Raw genomic sequence first — 13,182 nt, 5'->3', positions numbered from 1 at the left:
GATATATTTCTCTGTCACTGCACTGGAAACTGTTGTTAACTGGGACTTTGCATACTATCATATGGACACCTGTTAATTTCCTCCCCTGCCTGGTATATTTATGTCTAAACTAGCAAGGTTTACACTACACACAAAAGGCATTTTGGATTTGCCGCTGTTGTTTGTGTAAGTTTGATTAAGCTCAAGTTTATTTTACTGCCAGACTGTATCTGGATAAAAGTGCATATTATAGTTGTAAAACTTAAACTAGAACTGTGGGTTGATGATGATGTGAAATGTTTCTGCATCAAAAAATGTATATAGGTATAGGTAGAAGTAATGACTCTTTCTCCAGGAATCTGACTTCACAGAGCAACCTCCATTTTGGGGAAAGAGACAAACAGTTAACATAAATCAAAATGAGTTTTGAGTCCTTTATACCTTCTCAACAAGACTACAATTTTATTTTGTTGTTTAAGCATTTACTGTTATGATTATCTGTTGTCAAAGCCTCCACAATTCTGGACTTTACCAAAAGAAATACGTACCTAGAGTCTTTTCTGCTTCACTTCTCCTAGGTCCTTAATTTGCTCAGCTTTTTCCATCATAAGGGAACATCTATCTAACAGTTTAAAAGTGGTTTTGTGGGTGTATATATATATATATGTAAGTACTTTAGATATAGAGTTTCAATAAGGTTTTAAAAAGAAGGCAAATAATACATAGAGTGAAACAAGTGTAATACTTACTTGAAACTGCAGATCTGTTTGAAGTCTCTTAAGGAAATTTGGTTGTTCCAGAACAGTAAAAACTAATAATATCGCAGAAGTTGGAATTGGAAGATGACAAAACCTAAGTCTTTGCATTAATCTTGTCAGTTCTTCTTGTTGCCTGTTAGGTAAGAACCAGAACAGTGGCTGAGTGTGTGGCTTTCTATTACATGTGGAAAAAGTCAGAACGCTATGATTACTTTGCTCAGCAAACAAGATTTGGAAAGAAGAGATATAACCATCATCCTGGAGTTACGTAAGTAAAATGTTCTTGGAATATGTTTTCTGTTGGAAATCATAAATGTAGAAGACTTCTCCCCCCCCTGCCCTTTCTGTCACTGCATTGTAATGCCTCAGTGGCCAAGGCAACTGAAATTAAATCCATCATTGTTTATAGGTCTTGTTTTCTGGTTATATGATACATGGTGGATGCAATATTCTTTCAGGGACTACATGGATCGTTTGGTAGATGAAGCAGAATCCCTTGGTGGAGCAGTCCATTCTTCAGCCTTAACATCTAACAGTCGAACAGAAATCATTCCTGATCAGCAGCTGAGCATTCTTAACTCTATCACTGCCAATGAGTTGACAGGTAAATCAAGAAAAAAAAAAAATCTCTTTGTTAAAATTATGCAAACAACTGTTTCATTTGCATTTGTTTTCATCTATTTTCCAGCACTGACAAACAGTGTAGCTACAGTCTGCCACACTTCAGACGTGAACTGCCTGGATGACACTTTCCCTCCCATGGACAGCTTACCACGAGCACCAGTTAATCATGTGCCTGTTGGAACAGAAGAATTGCTTAACTTGCCTAGCAATGGTGAAAGTGATTGTTTTAATTTATTTGAGACTGGCTTTTATCATTCAGAGCTAAACCAAATGAACATATGCAGTGAGGAGACAGAAAGACCTGCGAAGAGATTGAAAATGGGAATTGCTGTCCCAGAGTCTTTCATGAATGATGTCTCTGTAAATAACCTTGGTGTGGACTTTGAGAACCACACACACCACATTACCAGTGCCAAAATGGCTGTTTCAGTGGCTGACTTCAGCAGTCTATCTGCAAATGAGACAAATGGTTTTATCAGTACCCACACTCTCCACCAACATGCTGCCCTTCACTCAGAATGACTGTGGAAAACTAAACAAACAGTGGGTACTTTATGCAGTAGTAGTAAACTTGATGGGAGCTATCAGGTTTGCCTAGTCTTTCACTGGAAGTTTGAACTTTATGACATCAGTGATGTCTTTGTATGTATAGAACTATATCTTGATTTATCAAGAGTAATTTCTTTTTTCAGTCCATAAATGTGGAAATGTCATAGGATGTTTGACAGAGTTTGGGACTAAAAGAACTCTGTAGTGCAGCTTTAAGCTCTGCTTCAGTTTTATTTTAAAGCCTGTAGACGGAGGCCACCGTTTCAAAACCAGCACAGAAGTTCCGAACAGATTGGAGTGGCTTTTTAGTCTTAAGTTACTTTTGCCGTAATGAATGCAGTGAAATAACAATGTTTACAGGTACCAATCCTGATCCCTGCTCAATGTAGCATTTTTTTTCCCCTTATAAAGGCAGGGATGGGTTTCTTTACTTTAAACTGCACAAACATCCAAGGATGTTTTTTAAATGGAACCTTTACTCATGTGATATTAAACTAGAGCACTTCAGTTTACAAAACAGCAAATTCATGTTAGTGGAAGCTAGCACAAGGAACTTAACATGAGTAAAGTGAAGATCTACATTTGGATGCTGTTGCAAAACTATAGGCCATGGCTACCTTACGCAGAGTAATCATGCTTCTGTAGATGTCTGTGTACTTTAAATTTACTGGCTTAAACAGATGACTTTTAGGCTATATTGAATTTGAGTGGGTTTTGTCCATGACTTCGAAGAGTAATGCAATCATATACCTTAACTTTTCTGAAGTAACTGATGTTGTGTAAAGCAACAGTCTTCACAGCTTAGGATTTACCACTAAACAAACAGTCTACATTTGGAAGACATTTTAAATTGTTTGGAGCACTGCAGTTCAAAGTGTTACAGTTTTTAGGGACTGTCTAGTTTACATAGGAATAGTAGAACCTTGAAGTACATGCTTGGAAGTTTTTATTTAGCATGGATTGCATTTATTTGTTTTGGCAAATCATTGGCTTTAAAGTGGCACTTCACTTCCTTGGTCAAATAGGAAAGGATGAGTAAAAATGTCTCCCATAAAAGCAACTATTTAACTTCAGTAAATTTTTTTGGTTTGAACCTTTTTGTTTTGAACCAATTTAGCCACCCAGGAAGTTTGTCTAGCAAATGTTTGTTGCAATTCCTGTAGGAGAGTCAAACCAATCGTAGTATTGGCTTGTGACAGGTTGATGTAGCATACAGCTTGCAGGGTGTTTAATGGGAGCCTGAACCTTACTTCAGTAGGATTGCCTTTTTTCCTCCATACTTTTTCTTTGCACTGTTTTGTATTATGGATTTAATTGCCACTAATTTGTTTTCATTATTCAAGTGATTGTTTGCATTGTTGATTTTTGTAATAGTTGCTTCAAGGTTATGCTGAGTAATTAGAAACTAGTGACTTTAATATTTTAAAGGGAAGAGGGTATTTATTATGCGTACTGTGAACTGCATTGCCATCCCGACTTTCAGATGCAGCATATGGAATTTTCTTTACAGCATTGCAATGAGGATTGCTTTGAAGTGTTTATGCAATAGCACATTTACCATATTAAAAACAAGTTAACTTAGCACAGTGGACAAAAGTAGATATAATTTTTTAATCAGTTCTTAAACATCTGAAATATGTAACTTAATTAAGTACACAGTGAATAACGGGTAGCCTTGGCCCTGTGTTGTACTCTGGACATTGTTAGCCAAGTTCTCAGCTTCTTACTGCTGTGTTTTGTGCTGAGCTTTGTACCTTGTTTCTTTTGTTTATGAATCAACCCATTTTAAGTAATTTTGTAAAATACTGGCCATAAGTCCTCCATTATTATACATTGAAGTTTATCTATGGGTTTACAGTGAGTGGCTGGTCTGCAAAAAATCATTATACAAAGATGACTGAATGCTTATACCAGTTGCACTTAAATGAACATGCCCATTCTCATTAGCTGATGCAGTAATATATTCAGTTTATCTATGCATTGCTGGGCTCTTAATGTAGGCAGAGACTTGTCTAAGGTTTGGGTTGTCAGCAAGTTGAAAGGACACTTTAGTTATTTAATAAAGACTTTGACCAAAATTCAGAAAATGATATGAGAGAAAAGTGAATTCCAGGTAGTCTAATATAAATGCTGATCTTACTTAGCCTGTTGGCTAGCTAGCTGGTATCGTTTACTTTTAATTCCTTGTTAAAATGAGGCAATAATTTGCAAGATTTCGTAAATATGTAAATTCTTCATATCTTTTTAGATATCTCTTTCAATATTTTCTGACTACTTCTGTGTATAGTAACATTTTTGTGCATGCTTGATGTGACATTCATAAATTTGTACCACTATGACTTTATCCATGTAAAATACCTATTTATTGAACTTTTCTTTTAAAAGCTGGACTTACTTTTTTTTTTCTCTCAGTTTAAACATTTTAAATGGAGAACTTGTTACTGTTTATTAAAAGAATTGCATTTTGAAAGTCAGCATGGAGATAACTGAATTGCAACCATATGAAGAAATTAGAATGCCTTGGTTCTTGGATGGTGAAGCACAATTCTTATAACAAACCGTGATGAATTCTTTGTCCTTTGCCACATGTTTTCTTCATACAAACAAACCAAAAAATCCATAATGGGCAATTGCAGTGTTGCTAAATGTATCCTTTTTATGTACAGGGAATCTGAAGAGGGTAGCACATTCATTTAGACGTGTAACTGGTGCTGTGATTATAGCAATACCTTTACTTCAGTTGGTCACACATCATCTTTTCATGCTAGTTTCTGAAGTGTTTAGTCTTCCTCTTGTCATGGTCAAACTGCTGAATTTACTTGAAGGATGTACAATACTGTTTGAGGAATATGAAATTGTATACAATTAGGTCAATGAATTTTGCAATTGAAACTGAGAGTCAAAAATGTAGGAAACCTTAAGTTCAAGTAGAACACAGTGACACTACTTAATTTAACCAAAGTCTCTAGCGAGTATTTCGAGTTTGAATGTAAATGAATGGAAAAACTGACCAACAGGGACACTATTTGCCCAGCATTACAAGCACATTGTCTACAGGGAAACGAAATACAGTAATTTGTAAGATAATGACAAGGTTACTATTTTTTTTATTCTTATTTTTCACTGAAAGAAGGAGGAAGATACTATCAATTGTAAAATAAAGTAGGAATGGATATAGTCTTCCTAATAAAACAGAGATTCCAGTTATTCTCCGTTCAAAGTAAGTACCCTGTGCATAACAACAAATCAAGTGACAATCGGAACATGTTTTAGTATCAGATGTTCAAGAGGAAGTCGCTGTTATTGCATTGGTTTTAATATTTGTACATAAACACTGATTTTTTGAGCATTATTTTGTATTTGTTGTACTTTAATACCTGGTGTACAGTTCCAGAAATAAATGTCTGGAAACCTTTCTTTACTTGTAAAGCTTTTCATGCATCTGCACTATATTTGCTACTTCATTTCCAGATATTTTGCAGTTACTCTGAACATACTTTAACAACTCTGGGTACTGCTGAATCTCAGGCCACCACTCTTCCTAGCACTGCATAGAGAAGAGTGAAAAATGCGGCACACAGTGATGCAGGTAAAATAGTAAAGTAATGGTTTCTCTCAAATTTTTAAAACATGACTTAAGTATAGCAAATAAAAGATGGGACTTTATTGTGGCTTCAGCGTATCACATTGCTGTTCTCTGGGAGCAGAAAACTCACCCGAGTTCTTAAATCCATGTCAAGCTAGATTACAGGTGTGAATACAAAAATTTTACTTGGCTTAGGCCTTAACGCTAAATTTAAACTATTTGAAATGCTTTCTGGCATGATTTTCCTTTCCCTCAAGAAAAAAAGCATTAATTTTGGACCCTGAAAAGCACCATATTCCTTGAAAGATCTTACATATCAGTTCTGTCAAAGGCCAGATGCTAAGTGCTGTGCTTTGCTAGGCCCCAGAATGCTTGTTTTTACAGTGGTTGGCACAATAAAGCCTCAGGTAAAGATATTGTTATTTTTCAATTATACAGGAGTGCAAGCTGATACAATTCTAAACAGCAAAAGTTGTAATTTGCCAAGTAATGAGCTTTTTCTGCCTCTGATGAAGACATATAAGGTAGGTGTCTTTGTAATGATGGTCAACACAGTATGCAAAACAAAATACCTGTGCAAAACAAAATACCTATCCAAAACACTTCAGTTACAAGTTGCACCTTCCTTTGTTTATTGTTTAGCATAAAGATCGATGTTGTTAGGAGAAATGATAATGACTGACCCCATCAAGTTCTTTCTTGTTTTGATGCAACTAATTGTTTGCCTTGCAATGCTGGAGTCTTAAAAATGGTGGTAGTTTAGTATCTGTATATTCAATGTAAAACTCTCCCTTCAACTTGGTAGTTGCATAACTTTACATTTCCATTTAGGTAGACTCAGGACACATTACCTTCTGTCACTAAAAAGATAAGCAGCCCCTGAAGTCCTTGTGCTTGGCTGTTTGGTGCCTAAGTCATAGAATCGTTGAATATACTGAGTTGGAAGGGACCCATCAGGATCATCGAGTCCAACTCCTGGCACTGCACAGGAGCATCCCCAAGGGTCAGACCATGTGCCTGAGAGCATTGTCCAAATGCTTCTTGACCTCTGTCAGGCTTGGTGCTGTGACCACTTCCCTGGGGAGCCTGTTCCAGCGCTCAACCACCCTCTGGGGGAAGAACCTTTTCCTAATATCCAACCTCAACCTCCCTTGACTCAGCTTCATGCTGTTGTCTTGGTTTCTGTCGCTGGTTCACAAGAATTAAGACATCAGTACTTGCCCCTCCTCTTCCCCTCACGAGGAAGTTGTAGACTGCAATGAAGTCTCCCCTCAGTCTCCTCCAGGCTGAATAGACCAAGTGCCCTCATACAACTTCCCTTCGAGGCTCCTCACCATCTTCATTGCCCTCTTCTGGACACTCTCCAGTAGCTTTCTTATGTTGCGCCTAAAACTGCACACAATATTCAAGGTGAGACTGCCCCAGTGCAGAGCAGAGCAGGACAATCCTGTCAGAGACTGAAATAGTTAATGGCTTAAACTTTGTAAGATCACCAAAAGACTTTTGCCCACTGTAGCAAACTGAAAAGAAACAGCTGCTCACCCAGCAAAGCCCACCCCTCCCTGAATATGCCTACTGTGAAAGGACCTTCAGATCAGATACGTGGGTGCCATTGTCCAACTATCCCAGATGCAGGAGAGTTTGCATACCTGAAGTTACAAACTGGGTTTCCAGGTAAGGGAAGAGGCAAATCCTGCAAGGTGTGATAATCCCTCTTATCATGCCAGTATCCTTCCTTACATGACTCTGCTGTGAAAACCCCTCTGGGGAGCAGGAGCATCAACTCATGACATGACAGGATCCATTGTAAAACTCCCTGCCCCAGTGGAGGTACAAGGCATTCCCACCTGAGCTTGAAGTGTTTAATAATAACAACTCATGAAATCTTTGAGTTTTGCGGGGAACTTCCCCCAGCCCCAATAGATCAAGACCATCACTTTGACAGGACTTTGACCACCACTTTAATCAACAGGCAAGGAAACTGCAACTCTTAAGTTTCATTGCTGGATCCGGTGGGCAGTGACTATATGTATCTTTCCACTTTTATCCTTTCTTTCTCTTCCTTTCCTTGTTCATTTCCTGAAGTGTTATTTTTCTTTAATATTGCTGTATTACTATATGTGATAACACCCAAAACGGCAACATAACTGTTTACCTCTGAAACAAAACTGTTCTAAAATAAACCCTACTTATATATGTTTACAAACACCAATTATTCAGTGTTGTTTCACCCTAATCCACCTCAAGAAATTTATTAATAAGAACCTGGGTTACTCTCCCCTTTTGGAGTGAGTCATAGCAAATCCTCTCCCTCAACCAGCTGGCAATGCTTTGCCTGATGCCCCCCAGGACACGGCCCTCCTAGCTGCCAGGGCACTGCTGAGTCATAATCAATTTGCCATTGACCAGGAGCCCAGGTCCCTTTCCACAGTCATTCTCTCTATTCCAGGACTGCCCTGTCCCAGGTGCAGAATCTGGCACTTTCTCATGTTAAGCTTCATCTGGTTGGTGATTACCCATCTCTCTAACTTGTCGAGGTCTCTCTGCAGGGTCTCCCTGCCTTCCAGGGAGTCAACAGCTCCCCCCAATTTAGTGGTGTTGGCAAACTTAGTATTCCTTCCAGTCCTGTGTCCAAGTCATTTGTGAAGATGTTGAACAGCAAAAGGCCCAAGATGGAGCCCTGTGGAAACCCACTAGTGACAGGTCACCAGTTTGATGTCGCCCCATTCACTATTACCCTCTGTGCTCGACCCATGAGCCAGTTGCTCACCTGCTGCATGATGTGTTTATCCAGCTGTGCTGGACATTTTGTCCAGAAGGATACGTGAGAGGCAGCTTTACTGAAATCCAAAAAGATTATACCAACTGGTTTCCCTTGATCAGCTGGGTGGATTACCTTGTCATAGAAGGAAATCAGGTTGGATAAGCAGGACTTTCCCCTCATGAAGCTGTGCTGGCTGTGACCAAAGACTCTGTTGTCTTTCAGGTGTTTTTCAATACTTCCCAGAATAATCTTCACCATAATTTTGCCAAGCATTGAACTGAGACTGACAGGCCTGTAGTTTCTGGAGTGCTCCTTCTTGTCCTTCTTGAAAACTGAGACAACATTCACCAGCTTCCAGTCATCTGGGACCTCTCTGGATTCCTATGATCACACAAAAATCACTGAGAAAGGATTCTGGGATGATTCCCATCAGGCCCCATAGACCTGTAGGGATCCAGCTGGAGCAGTAGATCCCACACAATTTTGGGGTTGACTGGGAGTTGATCATTCTCACAGTCATGGTCCTCCAGCTCAGGGCACTGAGACCCCCTTGGTCCATCATCCATGTTGAAGACAGAGGCAAAGACTGCATTAAACACCTCTGCCTTTTCTCTGTCCCTATTTGTGAGGTGACCATCCTCAGCCTGTAACAGGCTGATGATATTTCTATGCTGCCAATTGCCATTAATGTATTTGAAAAAACTCTGTTTATTGTCCTCCCCATTTCTGGCCAGCTTCAGCTCCAGTTGAGCTTTGGACACATGAATTTTCTCCCTACAGTGACAAGCAGCGTCTCTGAATTCTTTCCATGTCCCCTGACCTTGTTTCCACTGGGCATATACCTTCCTTTTTTGCCTTATTTCTGAGAGAAGATCCCAGCTTATCCAAGCCAGCCTTCTGCCTCATCTGCTTAACTTCCAGTATTTGGGAATTGCCTGCTCCTGTGCCCTTAGGAGGTGATGTTTGAAAAGCGACCAGCATTGATGGATCCCAGTACCTGCAAAAACATTTTCCCAGGGGACCTTACTTACTAATTCCCTGAGCAGCCCAAAGTCTGCTCTGCTCATGTCCAGAGTTCAGGTTTTGCTGGCACTTTTTCTGCTCTCAATAGAGATATTAGACTTGATCACTTGGTGGTCGCTGTGGCCATGACGGCCACCAATCTCCACTTTGCTCACAATATCCACTCTGTTGACAAGCAGCAGATCCAGGATGGCAACTTTCTGAGGTGGCTCCCCTAGGACCTATTCCATAAAGTTGTCATACAAGTTTTCTAGGAATCTTCTGGCCTCAGTTGTACCAGCTGTGTGATGCTCCCAGTTCATTTCTGGTAAGCTGAAGTCCCCTATAAGGACGAGAGCAGTTGACTTGGAAGTGCCCCTTAGTTCCTCAATGAATAATTGGTCAGTATCATTGTTCTGGCTGGAAGGTCTATAGCAGACTCCCACAACAACATCTTCATTATTTGTTTGCCCCTTGAGTCTTGCCCAGAGGCTCTCAACTGTGCCACTGCCGACTGTGAGCTCCATACATTCTAACCCTTCCACTACATTACATACACCCCTCCACCTCTTCTGCTCTGTCTATCCCTCCCGAAGAGCCTGTAACCATCCAACAGGGCACTCCAGTCACAGGATTCATCCCACCAGGTTTCACTTGTGCCAATGATGTCAAACCTCTGGACCGGGCCAAAGCTTTGAGCTCCTCTTGTTTGTTCCTCTTGCAGCGTGCATTGGTGTAGAAACATTTCAGGTGTGGTACACTGTAGCCAACACCTCTTGAGGCAGACTGAGGGATCCTCTGAAATGCTGGTTTTCTCAAATTTTGGCACACCATCACATCGCTCATCACTGCCCAGCCTGGTTTTGTCCCTTTCCCCCTTCCAAGCGACTCTAAAGCTGTCAACGAGCCCTGACAGCTCCTGTGCTAGAACTCTTTTTCCCCTCTGAGAAAGGTGCATTCCAGCAGGCATGAGCAGACCAGGCATTAAGCAGATTACCCCATGGTCAAAAAACCACAACATTTTTCCAATTATACCAACCTCGGAGCCACTCATTGACCTGAGGGATCTGCCTGTTCTTATCAATATTATTCCTTGTTACCAGAAGGATTGAGGAAATCACTACCTGTGCTCCTGATCCCTTTGCCAATCACCCCAGGGCCTCTGATTTCTCTTTGTTATTTTGTCACTGCTGGTTTGAACAACCAATAGTGGACAGTAATCAGAGGGCCTTACTAGACTGGAGAGTTTTCCAGTAATGTCCCTTATCTGAGCCCCTGGGAGACAGCAGACTTCCCTGTGGATGGGGTCTGGTCTGCATATCAGGCTCTCTGTTCCCCTTTGAAGGGAGTCTCCTGTTACAACTACCCTTCTTTTTCTCTTGACAGAGGAGGTTGTGATGCAGGGTACAGTTTGGTGTTGCCTTAGGAAGCTCCTCTATGCCAGAGGGACCTTTGTTCACCTCATCAGTTGTGTGGCCTTCTAGAGCCTCATACCTGTTGTAGAAGGTGCCAGTCCTACTTATTCAGTTTCCAGGAGGAAGAACCTTCCTCCTGGTATGTGCAGTGACCTCCTTCCAGCCTTCATCTTCAACAGATCCTTGACTAATTACGTTTCAGGGTTCTGAGTCCACCTGCTTCTCCACTACAATGGAGATTTGGATTTCCTGAGAGTCTTGAGACTGTAGTGTCTCTGAAAATAATAGGTCAGTCTCTTGCACGTTCACTCAAATACCAAGTAACCTGTTCACTTCTTCCTGTAGCTCCTTCCCCTGGTGACACAGCTCTTCAACCATGGCACACCTGCAAAAAAACTGTTGCTCTGTCACAGCCTCACAAAGAGGCAGCAGGTGCTCCTGGCAACCTGTGACCTGCAGAGCTGCATCTGCCATCAGAAGGTCTGACTGGAGGCCTCTGACATAGCTGGTTCAGTGACTCCCACAGCTCTGAGGGACTGAGCTTTGTGGCATGTCAACACCATAACTGAAAAAGCTTAAACACTGATAAGACTGAGGCTGGAAGGATCTTTTTGAGCTCTTTTCCATCACATACTGAGTCTGTTTGTCTGCCTCTACTAGCTCCTCCCAGGTGGTCAAAGAGGAGCCCTTCCTGTGTGAACAGCCGTGCAAAGTACTGTGCCCTGCCCTCACTGCCATACTCTGTTCACCCTGCCATGTCCTGCCCTCCCTGCCTTCCCTATCATACTCTGCTATCATTGCCAGTGGCTTGTGCTCCTTAGGGCCATTTAAACCTCCTACATTGCTCCCAGCAATGTGTCCAATTGGCTTCCGAGTGCTTCTGGGTCTGAACGGGGTTCAGTGCTGCTGCTCTGGTTTTCCAGAGCTCAGGAACCCCACTCTATAGCTCAATCTAACCCTCACCTCCAGACTTACCTCAGTTGCCACTGCTGCCTTGCTGATTTGTTTTGTCCACAGCTTGCAAGGCAGCAAGGGTTACAGGCAATCAGATTGATAAAATACTTTGTATTAGTTCTTGGATTTCTCTTCCCTCTCTGTAAGTAAAAGTAATTTAGAGTTCCCAGTAAGACTTGGCCCTCTGGTACAGGAGGAGGCCAGGATGCCCCAGCAGGAGCATGCTTTCCTGCTGCTTTGCCATGCAGAGGTTGTGGGCCCCCTGCAGCACAGCTGCCTATCCCCAACCACTCTTGTGCCTTGGCTGGCACACAGCTGCCTGCTATGCCAAAGATCTGACACAGTTCTTTAACATGGCAGAACATCATCACTGCCTTTTGCTGCAGTTACTGACTCGGTTTTCTGTTACTGACCTGGTGAGATGAGCTCCAGAACTAGTACAGGGAAGGAACACACAGCCAGGGAGCAGAGCAGCCTGGCAGGCAATGAGATGTTGGGCAAGTACAGCATCACCTTTATGTGCAAAATAGAAGTGTCTGAAAGCATAGCTTCATAAGATCCAGTGAGTCAAATCAGCAACTCTGCCACCACCTATGGGCCTCCTGCTGTCTTGCTCACTCTAGCCCTTCTATGAGCTATTTCACTCACTGCAATAGAAGAAAACAAAGCAAGCAAGAAAGCCTGGGTGGGGTTTGTGGTGGTGTCGTTACCATGTTTATCAGGTCAGATCAGCTCATGGTAGGGTCTGATGAGCCAGGAAGAAATGGTGGCTTTAAGAGCAAGAGAAGAGGGATGAATGAGCAGCAGCAGCATTTACACAAACTCACACCTTTCCTGTTCTCCTTCCAGAGTGCCACAGAAGTCGCCTAGGAACTGCAACTCCTTACACTGTGAGGTATGTGTAACCATTACTTCTACTGTTCCATTTTCCTTGTTCCCACTCAGTCACCACATTGTGCTGCTTCTTGCTCAGCAGTACCACCTGAGTGCAGCTCCTCCTCCTGTCATGCTTTGGCTTTAGAAATCAAGTGCTGCTGCCAGTTGCAGGCCAGGTGGTGCTTTCCCTGTGTATGAGCAGTCCCTGAAGCAGGCTGTCAGGTTTTAGTACCTCAGCAGGAAGATGCCATTCCCAGGCACCCTGTTAGTGACAGAAGAGCATTGCACTTCAGTATTGTGGTCCTGCACTAACAAGCAACATTCACATCCAGGAGACAGCAAGAGCAGGAAAGCAAATCTTTCTCAATAAACAAATTGTAAACCTAAGTTTCAAAATTGTCAGGAGTATATGTTTAACTTGGGCACTTAAAAGTGTATATTAACAAGCGTATAATGAGACAGCTGAAGTAACCTGTGGCCTGACATGACGGCATCTCTCTCAGCCTGCAAAACAATGCGTTTCCTGGCATGCCAAGACTAGTCCTCCCCACCGTGGCAGGTTTCTCCTCCATCCAGAGGTTAAACCATAACCACTAGTGGGGGATTTGAGAGTAGTCAGATGAAACATAGTAGCCAGACCTACCTGGAATGGTGGCCCAGATGTCTTTGTGTCCT

The 13,182-nt window shown here is 41.9% G+C and overlaps 1 protein-coding gene and 1 long non-coding RNA gene across 6 annotated transcripts in view; one reads left to right on the top strand and one right to left on the bottom strand.

Moving 5' to 3' along the window:
• MIER3 (MIER family member 3) overlaps window positions 1–5,339 on the top strand; it is a 20,707-nt gene extending 15,368 nt beyond the window's left edge. For all 3 annotated transcript variants that reach the window (XM_027634771.1, XM_027634768.1, XM_027634769.1), the window contains exons 10-12: window positions 878–1,005; window positions 1,196–1,341; window positions 1,426–5,339. In XM_027634771.1, the coding sequence (XP_027490572.1) occupies window positions 878–1,005; window positions 1,196–1,341; window positions 1,426–1,883 (732 nt within the window). In that variant the 3' untranslated portion in view covers window positions 1,884–5,339. The remainder of the gene's footprint in view (window positions 1–877; window positions 1,006–1,195; window positions 1,342–1,425) is intronic.
• Window positions 1–13,182, bottom strand: part of LOC113943246 — a 15,294-nt gene extending 2,112 nt beyond the window's left edge. The window contains exons 1-3 of one of the 3 annotated variants that reach the window (XR_003526256.1): window positions 12,461–13,182; window positions 4,640–4,746; window positions 729–870 (exon numbers count right to left, since the gene is read on the bottom strand). This is a non-coding gene — a long non-coding RNA (uncharacterized LOC113943246). The other 2 variants (XR_003526257.1, XR_003526258.1) reach the window with 2 other exon arrangements.

Source organism: Corapipo altera, unplaced genomic scaffold (genome assembly GCF_003945725.1).
Source record: "Corapipo altera isolate COAL_440 unplaced genomic scaffold, ASM394572v1 61411, whole genome shotgun sequence".
Taxonomy (NCBI): Eukaryota; Metazoa; Chordata; class Aves; order Passeriformes; family Pipridae; genus Corapipo; species Corapipo altera.
This window is presented reverse-complemented; position numbering and strand designations above follow the sequence as displayed.